Source organism: Lactuca serriola, chromosome 2, assembly GCF_051521515.1.
Source record: "Lactuca serriola cultivar US96UC23 chromosome 2, Lser_US96UC23_V15, whole genome shotgun sequence".
NCBI classification, from domain to species: domain Eukaryota; kingdom Viridiplantae; phylum Streptophyta; class Magnoliopsida; order Asterales; family Asteraceae; genus Lactuca; species Lactuca serriola.
In genome coordinates this window covers 202,404,559-202,423,773 of record NC_136409.1, presented here as the reverse complement: position 1 = coordinate 202,423,773, position 19,215 = coordinate 202,404,559, and the positions used below count along the sequence as shown (strand labels likewise).

General features: G+C 33.1%; 3 protein-coding genes across 8 annotated transcripts; 2 read left to right on the top strand and 1 right to left on the bottom strand.

The window, feature by feature from the left end:
- Positions 1–1,817: 1,817 nt before the first annotated feature.
- On the bottom strand, positions 1,818–3,759 carry LOC145088171 (uncharacterized). Its single transcript, XM_079026404.1, has 6 exons — positions 3,294–3,759; positions 2,990–3,124; positions 2,743–2,821; positions 2,560–2,654; positions 2,287–2,454; positions 1,818–2,211 (listed from the first exon to the last, which is right to left on the bottom strand). The coding sequence occupies exons 1-6, from the start codon at positions 3,655–3,657 to the stop codon at positions 2,051–2,053; spliced, it is 1,002 nt and encodes a 333-aa protein (XP_078882530.1). The 5' UTR covers positions 3,658–3,759; the 3' UTR covers positions 1,818–2,050.
- A 4,435-nt stretch (positions 3,760–8,194) lies between these two features.
- On the top strand, positions 8,195–9,163 carry LOC145089968 (uncharacterized). Its single transcript, XM_079028340.1, has one exon. It carries the CDS (start codon positions 8,195–8,197, stop codon positions 9,161–9,163), a length of 969 nt encoding a protein of 322 aa, XP_078884466.1.
- Positions 9,164–9,898: 735 nt separating this feature from the next.
- PKDM7D (Transcription factor jumonji (jmj) family protein / zinc finger (C5HC2 type) family protein) lies at positions 9,899–15,595 on the top strand. Of its 6 annotated transcripts, none has more exons than XM_079026400.1 (14): positions 10,072–10,453; positions 10,693–10,838; positions 10,953–11,039; positions 11,167–11,531; positions 11,608–11,679; positions 11,782–11,859; positions 11,948–12,439; positions 12,523–12,744; positions 12,830–12,991; positions 13,080–13,448; positions 13,531–14,482; positions 14,632–14,735; positions 14,822–15,019; positions 15,094–15,595. In XM_079026400.1, exons 4-14 carry the CDS (start codon positions 11,235–11,237, stop codon positions 15,397–15,399), a joined length of 3,252 nt encoding a protein of 1,083 aa, XP_078882526.1. In that variant the 5' UTR covers positions 10,072–10,453; positions 10,693–10,838; positions 10,953–11,039; positions 11,167–11,234; the 3' UTR covers positions 15,400–15,595. The 6 variants fall into 6 exon arrangements, with proteins under 6 accessions (XP_078882525.1, XP_078882528.1, XP_078882526.1 ...); XM_079026398.1 differs by having other exon boundaries at positions 10,693–10,848; XM_079026399.1 differs by lacking the exons at positions 10,072–10,453; positions 10,693–10,838 and adding an exon at positions 9,899–10,050.
- The last annotated feature ends 3,620 nt before the right edge of the window (positions 15,596–19,215 follow it).

The following is a 19,215-nucleotide window of genomic DNA, read 5'->3' as shown; positions in this document are numbered from 1 at the left end:
GATGATACTCCTCCCCCTTATAAAATGACCACTCGACCCAATTCCAAACCTAACCCAAAATACTTCAACTATGATTTTCAACTATAAACTGCACCTTCATATCCCACTGAACCAAACACTATATCCTAAACACTCAAACATCCTTCATGGTGTTCTGCCATGCAAGAAGAGTTTAATGCACTCGAGAGAAATCTAACATGGTCTCTTGTACCACCATCTCAAGCCCAAAATTTGATTGGTTGCAAGTAGGTTTGCAGACAATATTTTTTGTTTTATAAATTGGACAATCGTCCTTGTCACATGTGAGTACCTTCAATTGTTTGTTTACTTCTAATGCGAAAAAATGGACATATAACTGACCATGAGTGAAGACGCGCCTATGCAAGTATAATCTGACATTGGATAATGATTGTCCTTGATAATATTGCTAATATGGTCAATTCAAGTGGAGGATTTCAATAGGAGTTATATTTTTACTTGCATAGGATTTCAAGGACAATCATTATCCAATGTCAGATTATACTTGCATAGGCGCGTCTTCATTCATGGTTAGTTATATGTCTATTTTTTCGCATTAGAAGTAAAAAAAAATTGAATGTACTCACATGTGACAAGGAAGATTGTTCAATTAATAAAACAAAAAATATTGTCTGCAAACCTACTTGCAACACCAATCAAATTTTGGGCTTGAGATGGTGGTACAAGAGACCATGTTAGATTTCTCTCGAGTGCATTTTTCATTTCTCATTTACATAGAATTCACATTCCCATCCCATTTATATATATATATATATATATATATATATATATATATATATATATATATATATATATATATATATATATATTTCATTTATCCTTCAAATTTTCTTTTAAAACAACATTCAGCAAAAAGAAATCATATATAATCATAATTTAAACAACCATTTACCTAGTTTTGATGAGCGTTATATAAATATTTAGCGTACATTGATTTTGAAACAAAAATGGACCAAAAAAATAAACGACACCAAAGAGAGAAAACAGTAACAAATGCAAAAAAACTACCAAAAAGATAACTTTAAAAACAAAGGATAGAAAAAAACTGAAACTTAAATGTATAAAAATAAAAGTTAAAAAATAATATTAAAATAGTTAAATAATCAAATATGTAAAATTAATAATATAGATATTACAAAATAAAAATAAAAAATAGATTATATTAAATTTGATTTAGACTTTTTATTAGGTTTAGTTAAATATAAAAGACAATATAGTTTTAAATTATCAAAAAGTTTTTTTCAATGTCATCTTATTAATATTGTTTTAATAACATTTAGGCCCTATGGAGGCTCATGGTGGCCATGTTGGCAACGAGCACGACCATGCACGACATCCTTGTGACTTCGTTGTCATGGTGGTGTTATTTGTTGAGCCGGAAGGAAACCACAACCATGGCCATGGTAACCATTCCACAATGCCTTAGTTACTATCTAATGAAATTGTCCCAACATTTTAATTCACATAACCAATTTTCTTCCGGTATGGTAATGAATTATATCTAGAAAAATTAGAAACTCTTCTACTTTTTATTCCCATCTATCTTCCTATCACTTTTAGATATTAATTTTATTAAATATGATAAATGTTACTATCTTAAATGTATAGAAAGATGGTAGGACGAAAATAGTAGGAGGATATTTGATTTCTCTTATATCTATTATCTAACACTTAACTTTTTCTTTTTCTCATTCAATAGACCATACATGAAGATCACATTTATAACATAGTAATAACTTTTCATACTAAATAACATTGATGTACTACCAATTACCAAATGATGTGTAACTGTGTATTATATTTATATTCATTTAATCAATAACAAAAATGCAATTCAAAACTGTAGGGAAGCAAACAGCAACATGTTTGTCTTATTGATCTATTTTTATTGTATGCCTACCTACACATCTCATATCTGGTATCAATGTTAATTCCATCTTTTAGAATTAAATTCACTCAAAAAAAATTTATATGAATAATAAGAATGGTTAGCCTTGAAGTTTTTAAGAATCTATGCTTTTATTCTTGAAGATTCTCCAACTGCAATCTCCATTCTTGAGTACCAATCACCAATTCTTGTGTTTTCCACCATATCTTTACCTGATTTTAAATATCGAATAGGCCTCAACACCCCAAACACTGCTAAATCCGCCAAATTTGGCTTCAAACCCCCTGAATTAACAACAAACACAAAGTCAAAATCTGAAATGGGAAAAGTCCAAAGTCTGATTTTGATGGAAAGCTGACCTAGAAAATCTCTGCCATTAAGTGCATTGACCCATGTTTCTGCTGATTCATACAAAGCTGCTCTTTCATCAGTAATGTTATACTTTTTCTTCAGTTTCTTGGACACAAAATACATAGCAGCAGCCCCTGCGTATTTCACTGTATATTTCTCAGAGAAGCTGAAGTTACCTGAAATTTATAATCATCATTGTCATGATGAATGATTATATACTTTCTATTTGTATACATTATCCACATATATGTCAACTACAAAAGAACACATATAGCTTTTACCATTGCTAGCAATATAATCAAAGGATTCTAGAGCCTCAGAAGTGTTGCGGTAGATGTTTGGTGATAGCATATGCACCAAATGATCATCAACCCACCTGCATACATGATACATGGTCCATCAACAACTCAAAAGACTTGTTTCAGAACATTCTTTACTGATAAACATTGATATGAATTACAAACCTGCGCCATTTCTTCTCTTCATCATCAGCTGATGAAGATTTTGCACGAATGATCTTGTTCCCCATCTGATCAATAATAGCTGCAAGAAAGAATCATTGCGTCTTCAAAGGAGATAAATTACCTTACTGAATGTAAAATAAGTCTTGTCTGGTTGAGATTAATATCCAACATAGTTTATTTAGGTTGAAGTAAGAGATTTAAGAAACAAGAAGCGGCAGTTAAATTTTGAATAAGTTGAAGGAAATACCTGATGAATCCACCAGTGGTTCACCATCCACCATCAATATGGGCACCTTCTTATACTCGGACCATTTGATTTCCTTCTTACTGAATGGATTCACCTCCACGACTTTGTATGGAACATCGTAGTAATCAAGGAATGCTGATCGAGAAAGCAACATAAATACAAATGCCTTAAGAATATTGAATCATTGATGTCTGTAGATGCTAAAATTATGTATTTGCCTATTATCATGGCTATAAAAGTAATTGTGATACTGATTGATATGTACAGGATTCTCGATTTGGAGAGCATGAGAATGAGACATTACCTTTAACCTTGTTACAGAAAGGGCAAGCTTCGAATTGGTAGAGCACAACGTCCTTCGGGACTAGATCAGGCTTAAGAAGTTCTTTGGCATAAGCCTCTTCTTCCACCAACAATGACGAGGCACCAGCAGCGACGGAAGCGGCGGCAAGACCACCTAAGGACAGAAAAAACTTAGCAGTATCCGAGTAGACGCCTCGAGATATGGATCTCATGGATGTTGAAAATGATCGCCGGGGAGAACCGGCATTGATGCCGCCGTAAAAGGATGTGACCTGAAAGAGCCTGGTGTATCGTTGTTGTTCTGAAGATGCCAGAAGGACTCGGGATAAGGCTGTGGAAGCAGCGAGAGTAGAAGCTCGCCTCATTTTTACCGATTAACCGAATTTTGGATTTGCCTCACGGCTACGCGACGGCCGACGGAGGAGATTAAAACGTCTGTGGGGTTTTAGAGCACCCAATGTGTCCGGCAGCGTGGTGCGATCATGAAAAAATTACATTTAAGTCCCTTTTACTTCCATTTTATCATAAAAGGCCTTCCATCTTTTTTCTCAATTATAAAAGTCAAAACTATTAAAGAAAACGGTTTTCATTTAAGGTCTGTAGTTAGGAATGAAAACAAGATAACTATTAGATACATAATCTATTTTTCTTATTATTTTATGCATTTATTTGAACGGCGAGTGCATTAAAGACTAGCAAGAAGCCAACAAAAGTTACAAATTACAACCATTTAACGGAGAAATACACCACTTAAACAAACATAGAAAAATATAATTAGAACGAAACTTAATCCAATTAAAGGCCACAAATTGAATGTCATCCGCCGTCTTCAAGGAAGAGCATCTATTCTTCCATCATATATCAACATGTGTTATTCATGTACACATGCTTTTCTTCCATCTTATATCCATTTTTACCCACAATTGTCTTTGAAAGGCCACAATAATTTGATTTATATATATTGGTTCATGTGTATGAATATTATCTTAAATTAAAAAGATCTAAAAAGTGTTTTCATGATTTATAAAAGTACAACGAAATAAAACACATGATGAATTAACCTAGTTCACATAATTAGAGTGATCGACTAATCCATATGTGAATTTCTATTTAGGTTACAGAGGTACAAAAAGATCTATTTATAATAACAATTTGACCTAAATATTGTTTATATCAAGCACAAATGGCATCAACTGAACAAGTCATATGATCTGTATACCGCAAACCTTGTCATCAAGCACCACATACATTAGCTCGAGCATCACATGCCTTGTGTTCGCAACACCACAGATTGTATGAACATGGCTTATTGCTAGGTCTATATAACAACAATGAGGTCAAATGGAAGACCTGACTCTATAATCAAACATATAATAGCTTTATGTTATGTATAATAAATGAATTGTTAGGTCTTAGACATATATTGATTCATTTGATGGATTAACATAAACAACGTTAATGAAATAGTAAAATCTAATAATGAACATAATACAATCATATATGGAAAGTATTTTTCAATTTATAACGGAGATGTATAATTTTGTATAGTTGTTTCAATGGTGAAAACACATTACCAATTTATGAAACACACATACTATGGATAATCTAAAATATTAATTTAAAATTCAAATTTAAAACCATCTAAGTATTTATTGCCGATCAAATCAACCATAAATAATTTGTTTAAAATGTATGAGTGTATCACAATTTAATGGGAATTCTAAATCCCAAGTGTTCTTCAATCTCCCAAGCTTCACCAATGAAATCTTAATAATATTAATATCAGTACATGCCAAAATAGTACCATCGTATGTCTTTAAACTAAATAAAACTCTTTAACTCAAAGTTTGGAGAAAACATTATAGAAATGTAATACATTGTTTATAACATAAACATAACCCATAAAATCATAAACATCATAACTCATACATTGTTTATAACATAAGAAATAGTGTAATATGTTTAATGCATATTATGGAACCAAAGTCCAAACCCCAAGTTAACTAAGTGCATGTCACAACTTTCTCAAGCTTGTTTGCTTCAATGACTGAGTTGATTATAATGGGTTCAAAATTTAAACTAAACATGAGATATCACCCTTGTAACACCATTGACTTAGTTAAATTATTAATTAAAAGGGTCATTAATTCCAACATCAAATTGAGCTTTAGAACTCTAAAATGACCACCAACTTGGGTTCTTTTATATAATTTGAACGTTAGTCACTTAAACTAAACACGAAATCATAAGAGAACATAAATTTTAGTTTGAATGTGAATTTTTCATAAACGAACGATCTACCATTATTAGTAGGGCTCATCATCACCATAGCCTTCCACTGGACCATCATCGTGTTGCCTTCCTTTTGTTAGCGACGTCATGTCATATCTACTCCTCAATCTATTTGTTTCGTCATCTATTTCTTATCATACTCAAATCGTGGTGGTGTTAGACGGGGATGCCGATTATCGGTGAAGGAAATAAGAGTAAGTGAAAGAAGATAGAAGATAAGGAAACAAGTACCAAAAGAAGGGGGAAGATGGAGCTAGGGGTGGTGGTAGGGTCGATAGAGGTTTATTAATTTTTTCGTATGTTTAATAATTAAATTTGTTTTAAAAAATAATAGAAATTAAAAAAGAGCAAAAGTCATTATATATATATTTGGACCATTTATATAATTTTGTCTTAAATATATAAATAACAAAAACTACTGAAATACATATTTGGTCCTTGTGGTTTACACTTATTTGCATTTTTAGTATAACTTTTGAATTTTTGAAATGACTCGTTCTTATGGTTTTTTAAAAGCTACACTTGTAGCCCCAAGATTATTACCGTCTAAAATGCTTTGTTTGGTATATGTGAAATTACGAAAATAGCCTTGTTTTTTCCTCTTTTAAGTTTCAAATAAAAGGACCACTACACCATCGATCATTACCACCATCACTAATACGAACATCAACACATCACCCAATTACCAATCACTACCGCCACCATCATTAATACCAACATCAATACATCACATCATCATCACCACTATCCAACTGCCACAGTAAAAATTGGCCCATAAAACTCAACATTCGACAATCACTATACCAACAGCCACCACCATGACCACTTATATCTCGTCGGAAAAATAAACCTACAAAATGTCATCGAAAAAATAGAAAACTCGGCTGGAAAAAAGAACCAAACTTATACATGATGAAACTAATGAGTTTAAACTCATAATACACAATCAATTAAGAAACTCGACATTAATCAGCTCAGAAAACCTATTAAAACTAAAATTACATATTATAAGACATCCAAGTCCCACTCTTAGATTTTACCACATGAGAAACTTTAGCTACTACAAGTTGTAGAGTTGGTTGAGTAGTGATGTGAGGAAAAGAAGACAAAAATAAAGGAGGAGGGTGACAATGGTTGAGTCGCAACGATGGAGGTAAAGATTGCATGCAACCTTCAGAACATCCCCACTGTAAACACCTCCCATTTCCTCCCTCTAACCATTGGAATAGTAATAATCGGAACAAAACATCACACCGCATCAACACCTAAATCCCATAAATATGACCTTTGTTCGATAACCGGGGCACTAATTCACTTCACGCCTCTTAAGCATGTTGACGTCGTCCACTCGTCATCTGATAATCTACCATCTCCAAATGCCATAAACACTCCACTGCTCCTCCTTGAGCAATCACCACTTTGATTTTTGGTCCTAGACCGATGCATGTGAGAGGAGAATTAGAGGGGGGATGTAGTTGTTCATTGACGACGACCTCTATAGGGAAAACGATTAACATATGTGGGCCCTCCACATGACTCAACTTTCCAAAATTACTTACATCCTATGGCAAACCAAATGAGTTATCAACAACTTTTATTTTGTAGAAAGCGATAGAGACCGGGGAAATGGTGGAAGAGTGACCCAAGCTTTTAGGTTGGAAAGAGAGCATTGACGTCAGTACCCAAGGTAGAACAAGGTGGAGTCCGACAAGTTGTTGTCGATGTTAGAGCTACCAAGAAAGGAAATGTATAGGTGACTGTGTGAACGGTTCAATGATTGAAAATCTTTTCGAGTTTTTTTTTCTTAGTATTTTACACATTTGGTCCTTAAAGTTATTAATATTATAATAAAAATGAAAATGATACAATGATAATTTACATATATTTAATAGATAGCAAGTGAGATAGTTTCAAGGATAATTGGTTAGAGAAAAATAATTAATTTGGTTTTATGCATACATTGATAATAGCTTACGACTAAAAAAAAAAGAGATTCAAGCCAATCGACTGGCTACAAAGACGAGATACGGTTGTCAAATGAGAGAAGAGGGATGAGAGGCGTTCCTAAGCTTTCCGACTCACTAGTAGGTGACGAGTATATTAAAAAAAAGGCTCATTTAGATTGCAACTTTTGAAACAATAAGAATGAGTGGTGTCAAAAATACAAAACTTAGACTAAAAACACATATCCGTATGAACCAAAGGGACTAAAACTCTGATTTACTTTTGTATAATTTTAGGAGAAAACAATAATGTATTCTTAAAAAGAATTTAAGCATCATCTTAGAAAGACTCAAAACATTATATAAGGCCAACCGGTGTGGGTATCACGAATGCGTCCGTGGTCTAGTTGGCCACGAACCACGGACGTGCACACCGTCCCGGTGGTTCGTGGTCGACCGTGGTCGTTGCAAAATGTGCTCGGGACAACGAAATGAAACGAGGATTGCTATTGGTCGAATATTTTGAGCCGTTGAACGGCTATTTTGTGGCCGTTCCTTTTTTTTTTTTTTTTTTTTTTCAAACTCAACTATAAAAACTCAATACCAAAACACATACACATACATATACATTCTACACTCAATTACACCTATGGATCCCTCGATAAATATGGAATTTTTAAAATTTTTTGACTCGGATGACGACGTAGAATTCGTCGAGACATTCTTCAATGTTGTGCAACACGTTCACGCCGAAGAAAGTTCGAATGCAGCGCGTACAAGGACGGTCGTCAATCGTGATTGCCAAGCCGCACACGACTTATTGGTACGTGATTACTTTGCCGATAATTGTCTTTATAATGACGACTCGTTCGAACGTCGTTTTCGTCTGAATAAGGCTATATTTTTACGTATTAGTAATGCTTTAGAATATCGTTATGATTTTTTCAAACAAAAACCCGACGCTAGAGGAAGAATGGGTTTTAGTAGTATACAAAAATGTGCGGCTGCTCTTAGGTATTTGGGATACGGTATAGCATTTGATGCATCTGACGAATACTTGAAAATATCCGAGAGGACCGCGGTTGAATGTGTAGATTGGTTTTCTGCATGTGTTTATGAGGTTTTTCACGAAGAATATTTGCGTAAACCTACTCAACGTGATATTGAGAGATTATATTCGGCTCATGAAGAGAGGCATGGATTTCCCGGTATGCTTGGCAGTCTAGATTGTACGCATGTGGCTTGGGAAAAATGTCCAACTGCATGGCGTGGTCAGTTCACTCGAGGAGATATAGGTGAACCAACTATCATCCTAGAAGCTGTTGCATCTCAAGATTTGTGGATATGGCATGCCTTTTTTGGAGTAGCGGGGTCCAACAACGACCTTAATGTTCTTGGTCAGTCTCCACTTTTCAACGATATTTGGACCGGCAAAGCACCTGATATGACGTTCACAGTAAACGGGCACGCGTACAAATATGGTTACTACCTTGGTGATGGGATATACCCGGATTATTCTACATTGATGAATGCATACTCAGTTCCTCGAAGTGAAAAAGCAAAATTGTTTACAAAAAAACAGGAATCAGCGAGAAAGGATATCGAGAGGGCATTTGGAGTCCTTAAGCAAACATGACATGTAGTTAAATATGCTACACGACTTTGGGATAAAGAAAGAATTAAGCGAATGGTCCTAGCATGTATTATAATGCATAATATGATTATTGAAAATGAAGGTCGAGCGATTTGCACGTATGATCCGAACGACGTTGTCGTTCCAATTGAGGAGTTCGTACCCGGAACGAATGCTTTTTTGGAGCGAGTTGTCGAAATCCATAACAGTGAAACGTGTTTCAATCTTCGAGAAGATGTCGCGGAACATTTGTACCAACATAGCATGAACGACGATTAGGATTTTTATATGTATGTTTGTTCGTTTTCTTATTAATGTAATGTTTGTTTTCTAGATTAACCAAGTAATGTAGTTTAAAATTGTTATTTTATTTTTATAATTAATGAAAAAATAGTTTTAAAAAAATAAATGCTTTTTACTTTTAAAAATTGTAATTTTATTTTAATTTTTGGATTAAAAAAAAGTAATGTTATTGTATTTTTGAATTAAAAAAAAAAGTTATTTTATTGTATTTTTGAATTAAAAAAAAATAAAAATAATGATGTGGAGTGGTGTGATAGTGGTAAGTATCCCATGTTAGTGGTAATGGAATGTGGTGCTGATGTGACACCCACCACATATGTGGTATGTGGTGGGTATAATGGATGTTCTAATATAGCCCATGGTATTGCATGAGCCTAGACTGTACACCTAATTAGGTTGTTGAAATACATTTGGATTTTGGAACTGCAAGTGTGTCTCCATCCTGACCGTTCAAGAGAAAAAAGGGGTAACAATAACAAAAGGAGTATTGTCTCATGCTTTTTATTCAACAAAACTCACAAGAAAGATCCAATTCCTCCCTCATTCGGGCATCAATCTCACTTCGTCTTCATAATCACAACACACAGGTAAACCAAAAACTTCCCAAATAATAAAACAACAACAAAACAGTAAATAAATATAAAAACAGAAGCAATTAAAAGAAGATTCCATTCCATTCAATTCAATTCAATCCAATTTCTCCCCAACTTCTCGCCTCACGCATGACTTTTCTTTCTTGATCAACGAACATATCCATGGTCCTCCACCTCTACAAACACAATAATATTGTAATTAAAGATCTAATTAAGCCAATGTTTTTCCCTACAAAACTTTAAGTTGGTTGGACCAGTCTCCTTGTAAAAATATTTACTATTTTCCCTAAGAAAATAAAAATCCAAATCCAAATCCAAATCCACCTCAAATTTTCCTACCATATTCCTGTTCTTGATATCATCCAACAAAAACCGTGTTCTTATTAATCCTATACAGGTATTCACTACCAGATTTGTACAGTTTTGGATCATCAAGATTTCTTGTGATGTTTATCTAGGGCTAGCCTATAATATTACTGTTTGTGTTTTTATTCATCCAGATGCTTTTCAAGGTTGAATTTATATTGGGTATTGTTTTTTCTTCAACATGCAATCCAAATCTTGTGTTCATCTGGTTTGTGTATCCAGGGTTTTTTTCCCTTCTTTTCTGATCCCCCTTTTTCTTGCACTTTTTAGGGATTTTGACCAGGTCAATCGCATATTGTTTTTATTGCAAGTGGGTTCTGAGTCAGTCCTGCTTTTGCTTTGTTTTTTTATCAGTTATTGTTCTGTAAATCCTAAATTAATTGATTGATGTGCTCTGGGTAACTTTGACAATCTGGGTAAGGCCAGGTTAGATCAGATCTGTTGATTCTGTTCTCAATTTATTAATCTTTAACTTGATCATTCCTTTTTAAGTAAATTTTTAATCATCTGTAGTTTTATTTAATTCTTAGGTTTCATTGAAGTTTACACCCATATTTTAACACCTGGGCTTGAACTGCATTTGGCCAACGAAGACTGCATCTCTCTTTTGTTTTGGGGTAATCAATACTCATGTTCTTTGAACTTTTATATCATCTATGTAGATGTATATATCAACCATCGATCCAATCCATGAGACTTTTCTTTGTTACTAATATCTCCATATACTTGCAAATTATGATGCAGATAAACTGATAAAGTATTATTCATAAAATCAGAGAATCTTGAACAAGAACTTTTGTGAAAACAATTTCATGATGGGGACAGAACTCATCAGGCATCATGTCAAAGAAGAAACCATGGATATTCCATCAATTCCACCAGGGTTTGAATCGATTACAGCCTTTTCTCTAAAAAGAGTTGAGGACAACAAAGTTTCTGTCCCCATGAGTGCTTCTGAACAACATCCAGTCAAGAACGAATCAGGGATCGAGCACAATGATGATGATGATGATGATGATGAAAAGATTAAGAGATCTGTTAGACCTAGACCTTGGATAAACTATGGCCGTTTTGATAGCAATTCAGGGGATGAATCTGAATCTGAAAAGGTATGTCGTCAAATATTGTTTTTTAATTAATTACAGTGTCTGTATGACATTTCTTGACTGAATGGTATTAATGCAGAACCAAACTTCAAGCAATCCGATCTCTAAAGGGGTTATTCGTGGATGTGAAAAATGTAGCAACTGCCAAAAGGTTAATAACTTAACATAATTTAATATTACACTTTGTACTTTGAAATTTGAATTATTGTGTATACATATACCCAATTTAAAAAAAAAAAACCAATTTTATCAGGTTATTGCAAAATGGCGTCCAGAAGAAGCTCGAATCCCTGATCTTCTTGAAGCTCCTGTGTTTTACCCAAGTGAAGAGGTATCTACCAATACCATTATCTTTAATGACTTATTTCCTTTTTGGCTGAATGAACTGTCTGAATATAAATCATTACTTGGTTTATCAGGAGTTTGAAGATACTCTGAAGTACATTTCAAGCATAAGAGAAAAAGCTGAAGCATATGGAATTTGTCGAATAGTACCACCTTCATCATGGAAGCCTCCATGTCCTCTCAAGGAAAAAACCGTATGGGAAAATTCAACTTTTGCTACTCGTATCCAAAGAGTTGATAAGCTTCAAAACCGTGATTCATTGACCAAAATGTTGACTCCTAATTACCATAAGAAAGCGAAAAAAAGAAGATGTGTGAAAACAGAGTTTGACCAAAAGACTCATGGGTCAGACCCTGTTGACCCAATGGTTCCTGAACCTTGTTTTGGGTTTGAACCTGGTCCACGCTTCACACTTAATGAGTTTCAAAAGTATGCGGATGATTTCAAGACTCAGTATTTCAGAAGAAACGAAATGAATACAAATCAAGATTCGTGGGACCCATCTTTAGAAAACATAGAGGGCGAATATTGGCGTATGGTAGAACGACCTAGTAAAGAAATCGAGGTGTCTATCTTTCTAAAAGCATTTTATTTTTTTTGCATTTATCAAATAAAAATTTATGTTTTTTTTTTCTTGTGAAATTGTAGGTTCTTTATGGTGCTGACCTGGAAACGGGTACATTTGGTAGCGGGTTTCCAAAAGATCCGTGTCAAGTATCCGGGTCAGATGAAAAGTATGTTAGATCCGGTTGGAACTTGAATAACTTTCCAAGGCTTCCTGGATCTTTACTTTCTTATGAAAGCAGTGATATATCTGGTGTTCTTGTCCCATGGTTGTACATTGGAATGTGCTTTTCATCATTCTGTTGGGTGAGTGGAAGATCTTGATTTACTTCTTTTTCTTGTTGTCTCTTTCTTCACGAATATTAACATTAAAAAAAATAAATAAATACAGCATGTTGAAGATCATCATCTATATTCAATGAATTACATGCATTTTGGTGCTTCAAAGATGTGGTATGGTGTACCAGGAAAAGACGCCATTAAATTGGAAGCAGCCATGAAAAAGCATTTACCTAACCTTTTTGCAGAACAACCCGACTTGCTTCACAAACTTGTAAGATTTTTAATTCAAGATTCTGATTCTTGAACAATGTTGTCAAAATTATGGAGATTCTTATCAACTTTTTGTTATATGTATTCAGGTGACACAGCTTTCACCTTCCATATTAAAATCCGAAGGAGTTCCAGTTTTCCGATGTGTTCAAAATCCAGGAGAATTTATTTTGACTTTTCCACGAGCATATCATTCAGGATTCAACTGTGGGTTCAATTGTGCAGAAGCAGTCAATGTAGCCCCAGTTGACTGGTTGCCACATGGGCATAATGCCATTGAGCTTTATCGTGAACAGGCTCGAAAAACCTCAATTTCTCATGATAAATTGTTACTTGGAGCTGCAAGAGATGCTGTAAAAGCTCATTGGGAACTTAATCTGCTTAGAAAGAACACACCTGATAACTTAAGATGGAAGGTTGTTTGTGGGAAAGATGGGATCCTATCCCAAACCCTAAAGGTACATTCTTTTGTACCTGTTAAGTCATTCTTTATGTATTAAAGTAAAAAAGAAAACAATTTAATCTGTTGTTTTTGTTTAGGCACGTGTGGAAATTGAGCGTGTAAGGAGGGACTTTCTTTGCAACACTTCTCAAGCTTTAAAAATGGAGGCAACTTTTGATGCGACAAATGAGAGAGAATGCAGCATTTGCTATTTTGACTTGCATTTATCGGCTGCAGGTTGTCACAATTGTTCACCTGAAAAGTATTCATGTTTAAATCATGCAAAACAGTTTTGCTCGTGTGCTTGGGCTTCAAAGTTTTTTCTTCTTCGTTATGACATTAAAGATTTAACCATTTTGGTTGAGGCTTTAGAGGGCAAATTAAGTGCTATATACAGATGGGCAAAACTCGATCTTGGACTTTCTTTGACTTCATACGTATCTAAAGATACCTCACGACCCTTGGGGCTTAATGGGCCCAATGACAAAGAGGTGAAAGAGCAAAAAGGACAAGAGAGGGTCCAAGAAATCTTGAATAAGCCCAATGAGAATGTTGTTATTCTGGTTAGTGATGATGAAGGTGACAATAAACCGGTTCGGACCGATTCGGTTTCAGGGTGCACCGGGGGTGAAGCTCAAGTGAAAAAGGAAGCCAATGGGTCGCACCCGGAAAACCTTTCTTGCCATAGAGTTTTGTCAAAAGACACGGGTCCCACCAACAAACCACAGGATCTTTCAAGTGTTAAAGAGTCCAGCAATGGGGAAAAAAATACGAGTGTGTTATCTCAGCAAATACCGAAATGTGGGAGTGGAATACAAAATAACGAGGAGAAAATTGTAATTATTGGATTATACGCAAATACAAGGCCGGGAAACAATGTACAAAATGCTGCTTCTGGAAGTCCGTCATGCACCCAAACAAACCCCCGCCAAAAAGGGCCCCGCATGGCGAAAGTTGTTAGAAGGATAAATTGTCATGTGGAGCCTTTGGAATACGGTGTGGTCCAATCGGGAAAGTTTTGGTGCGATAGTCGCGCCATTTACCCTAAAGGTACAATACATTAATTACACACTAACAGTCTGTCAGTTTCAATTCCAATGTGGACTGGCGAGCATCTCGCTGTTGTGTACCTGATTTACATCCCAAATGATTGTTCCATGGAAGACATAAATTTGAATTATTATTATTTTTTTGTGCAGGTTTTCGGAGTCGGGTTAAGTACATAAATGTTTTAAATCCTACGGATATGTGCTATTATGTTTCGGAAATTCTTGATGTGGGAAAGAATAGACCGTTATTTATGGTAATTAAAAATCTTTATGGATATAAAAGACGTGTATTTTGTATTTTGGTGCATGAGGTGATAAAAATGCACTTATATTCTCTCAGGTTTCGTTGGAGAATAATCCAAATGAAGTATTTGTACATTTATCTGCAGCAAGATGTTGGGAAATGATTAGAGAGAGAGTTAACAATGAGATCTCAAAGCAACATAAGTCAAGAATATTAAATCTTCAACCTTTGCAGCCTCCCGGAAGTCTTGATGGCATGGAAATGTTTGGTTTTTCCTCACCTTCAATCTTGCAGGTAAACTTGACATGATTTGACATGACATAATCTTAAATGCATCTTAACAGATTGATATGATTTGGTTTTGATAGGGTATACAGTCAATGGATAGGAATCGTGTATGCAAAGAGTATTGGGGATCGCGACCTTTTCTGTCTCAATCCCACAATGAAGGTGAGAACTCAAAGATTCAGGAATCAGATATTCCTGATTGCAACAAAAACAACGGTTTGACTACAGATTCTGATGATATTGTATCGGGTCTGTTTAAAAAGGCGAATTTAGAGGAGCTAAATTCCTTCTTGAATGTTTTGGGTAATGATGATTCGAGTGGTGATAAAGGAAAGGGAAAGTTAATGAGGCTTTTAAATGAAGAGATTGGTAAACGATCTAGATGACAATTGGCAAAGATTTGTAAATTCTTTCATCTTTATAGTAGCTATTATACTGGGACTAGTAGAGTTTCGGGTTTTTTTTATTTTATTTTTTGGTAGGGTTTAATGTAGAGCTAAACTGGAAAACTGTTGAGAGAATTATTTGTTTTTGGGATTAACATTCATTTTAACAGATTCATTTCATAAGTTTCTATCATCATCTTATTATTCTCAACATGTTACATGAAGGCCTTCTTCTTGACTCCGTACCTCTTATCTAAACATGTGAGAATCAGTAGTCACCTTTCAGAGTTATTAGATAGCCAAATAATCAAAACTATAGTCAAAATAAATATTTTGAAATTTCATCCGGGGAAAAGTTTCCCATCAATTGAGAGACAATATCAAAATGTTCCCAAATTATAGCCACAACTTGAACGTTTTGAGATTAAGAGCTAAGATTTGATACCAGTAAAAACACATTGTTTGATGAGCTTACCATTTTGACAAAATTTGCTTTTTATAACCCCAAAATAATAAATTTTTTTTCTGACATTTTACTTAAACAACACCAAATTTACAATAGAGCCCTAGGACTATACGCTAGAACATTTGCTTTTTATAACCCCACAAAAAATATATTTAAAAACTAATTTTTTAACATATTGCAAACATTTCTTCCTATAATTCTGCGATGTAAAATTTTTTCTTCGTGAAATTATTTATATTAAGGTGCTATTGGTACCCCTTATTGTAAAATCGTTACGTTATTCATTCAAATATAAAAACTAAAAAAAAAAAAATCAATTAGTGTTACATCAAATCATTTTTTTATTTAATTTTACTTATTGCATCCATATATGATTTTTTTTTTGTCTTTTTTTAGTATTAGATTTTAGTAATATTAATAAATATTATAATTATTAGAAATTGTTTGAGTAGAATACTTAAAAATCAAGACCATTTTTGTAAAATAGTTACGTTATTCATTCAAATATAAAAAGTAAAAAAAAAAAAAATTGAGAATATGCTTTAAATACAAGGGCTAGATATGCAATATTTAATTATTTGAGTGCTTTAAATACAAGGGCTAGATATGCAATATTTAATTATTTGTGTCCATTAGATTCATCTATTCACTTCTTGAATGAAAAGGAATAAAAAAAAAATTCGTCGACACCACTGTAATTTACGGCATGATTTTAGGAACCATTTAATTGTGTGAATGAATCACAACGTCTCAGTTGTGGATTCCAGGTTATTACCGTTTTTCTTGGTTATAGTCATAGTGAAGATTATTGGCAATAGATTCAGTCACATTTATACAAGTTTTATTAACACACCATCAAGAGTATGCAATGATCTATGGTGAATATTTTAACAAAATGAGTCACTGGTTGAATTTCTTTGGATTGAGTTATATGACATATGAATATTGATTATGTGAGACATTATATATATATATATATATATATATATATATATATATATATATATATATATATATATATATATATATATATATAGTATCATCATTCATTGTCTGAGCATAGAAGATTCTACAACATGGTTTTCTCTTTGTTATGGCGCGTAGGACATCTTAAATCATGCATCTGTTGTGATTGTTCACGTTCACGGTGACCATTATGTGATGATTGATTTATAAGAAACGTATCCAATATATACTATTTTTTATATTGACATACGTACAAATTGTAACATTCTGCTATATGGGAAACCATGTATAATGTTTGACTGAATGCTTATCTTCCGCATAATACATATAATGCACAATGCAACTATAATACTCAAACAATTAGTTAATAAAGACGAATTTTGCTTTATTATTATTATTATTATTATTATTATTATTTATAATACTTTTCTAATAATAATGATAATAATGAATACATCAAATAATATTAAGAAAAAAACAAAAATAAAATATTAAACACAAAAAAAAAGATAATAAAAAAAGTTAAATAGATTTTTAGATTGATAGAGAATTTTGCCAATAAATAAAGTAACAATAAGAAAAAACCCAAACAAAAAAATGACTTAAAGAATGGGTGCTGGGACTATTTTTCAGCAAATATTGATGTCGCATACACCAACATGAAATTGATGGCCATTTTAACAGAAAAAGGAAGTAAAAAATAAAAATACTTACTTTGTGAAAACTCTCTTTATTTTCCTCTTTAAAATACGTACTTCAAAGTTCAATTAATGTAAAAACAAAAGCAAACCATTTTCATATTTTGCACTGGACCAGGCTTAAATTTGAAAAAGAACCCGAACAAGAATGGGCTTTAGATTTAAATATGTTGAAGCACACGACCACAGGTCCACAGCGCACAAAGGGGGCATTGTCATTCTTCAGGTTAAGGTAATTATATTTTTTTTATACTGAATAATAATATTTTCTTGATGAAGTATCATCATTTTTTTGCTAAAATAGCAAAATATCTTTATTTTTTTATTGAAATATTATAAATTCTTGCTCAAACGTCATACATTATTATATTTTCGGTTTAAAAAAACTATTTTTGGTTTATAAAATCAATTTATTTTAATTTTTTAATATCTGGAGCAACATACAGATGTTAAAAAAATACACAAGCTTCTTATTACAGTCTGTAGCCATTTGGTCCACATATTTTACTGTAGAGGGTTGAAGAGGTGGTCCGCATACTTCATGAATTTTTGCTTCAGAAAAACAAACAACACCTTAGATTATGAGCGGGTAAGGACTGGAAGTGCATTGTTGTTGAACAAGGGTGTTGAATGACTATCAGGATTCTCGAAGGGTTGAATGTGAAGATATTGAATTATATTTTCATCATTCGTCACTAAGAACACCCTAATTTGCTCTCATCTATCTCCATTGTTCTGCTAATGATTCTTAGAGATAATCGTCTTGTTTATCTTTGTACTTGTTTATATTTCAGCTTTAATTCTTCAGTGTTGTTTAGAATCATTAGATTACGAGTTTGTTTAGTATAATCATTATGTTAAGTGTTTGTTTTGTATGATCGGTTGTTCTTTGAGAGATTATGGGTTTTATTTTACTTTGTTGTTTTTTGTGATCTATGCTTTTACTCTTACAAACATATTTCAAGAGTATCAATACATTGTTAGATATTTTTGGACCACATACATTAAATGTATATATTATTGGAATATTTGGTATAAATATTTATAGTTTTACTATGGACATATATAAGAAACAAAAACTTTGTGAATTTTTTTGCTAAGGGGTTTAGATATTTTATTTTATAATTTTTTTAAGATTAACTGGGAAATCAAGATTGTCTATCAATCCAAAGATATCAATAGAAGCATATATGTAATCTTACTTTTTTTTATATTTATTTTTAACAAAATTCAAGATCTAACATCTAAAGTTTAAGTTTCCATACATTATGTTTAGGTTATTAAATTTACTTGCATACATGACAAATTGGAATGCACATAAAACAACATCTTTGCATAGCCTCTTAATTTCAAGGTATTAAGCTAATTTCGAGTTTTGATTACTTTATTTTGGTTTGAATAGGTTTTTGATAAATCCAATATTAACATATTTAAAGTAAAATTATAAAATGTATCTCCTTGTGTGATTTAAAATGTTATGACGATGCATTAAATTTCAAGATAAGACAATATTTAATATCTTTGGTTTGATTGAAAATATGAACGATATATCAATTTGTCATTGTCACAAACAACCAACAATTCCGACATTTTTTTATTAAAATGATGTAGGAAAAACAACTTTTTAGCGATACTATATTTTGATTTGCAATGGAAATAAAATACTTACATGCAAAAAGGAAAAGT

What these genes read in the sequence shown, in the direction of transcription:
- PKDM7D (XM_079026399.1), top strand. Translation starts at nt 11,235, where the DNA reads ATGATGGGGACAGAACTCATCAGGCATCATGTCAAAGAAGAAACCATG. An exon ending in AGAATAGACCGTTATTTATG is followed by an intron (nt 14,736 to 14,821) that starts GTAATTAAAAAT and finishes ATATTCTCTCAG; the next exon opens with GTTTCGTTGGAGAATAATCC. An exon ending in CCTCACCTTCAATCTTGCAG is followed by an intron (nt 15,020 to 15,093) that starts GTAAACTTGACA and finishes TGGTTTTGATAG; the next exon opens with GGTATACAGTCAATGGATAG.
- LOC145089968 (XM_079028340.1), top strand. Translation starts at nt 8,195, where the DNA reads ATGGAATTTTTAAAATTTTTTGACTCGGATGACGACGTAGAATTCGTC.
- LOC145088171 (XM_079026404.1), bottom strand. Translation starts at nt 3,657, where the DNA reads ATGAGGCGAGCTTCTACTCTCGCTGCTTCCACAGCCTTATCCCGAGTC. An exon ending in ACCACTGGTGGATTCATCAG is followed by an intron (nt 2,822 to 2,989) that starts GTATTTCCTTCA and finishes TCTTTCTTGCAG; the next exon opens with CTATTATTGATCAGATGGGG. An exon ending in TGATTATATTGCTAGCAATG is followed by an intron (nt 2,455 to 2,559) that starts GTAAAAGCTATA and finishes TATAAATTTCAG; the next exon opens with GTAACTTCAGCTTCTCTGAG.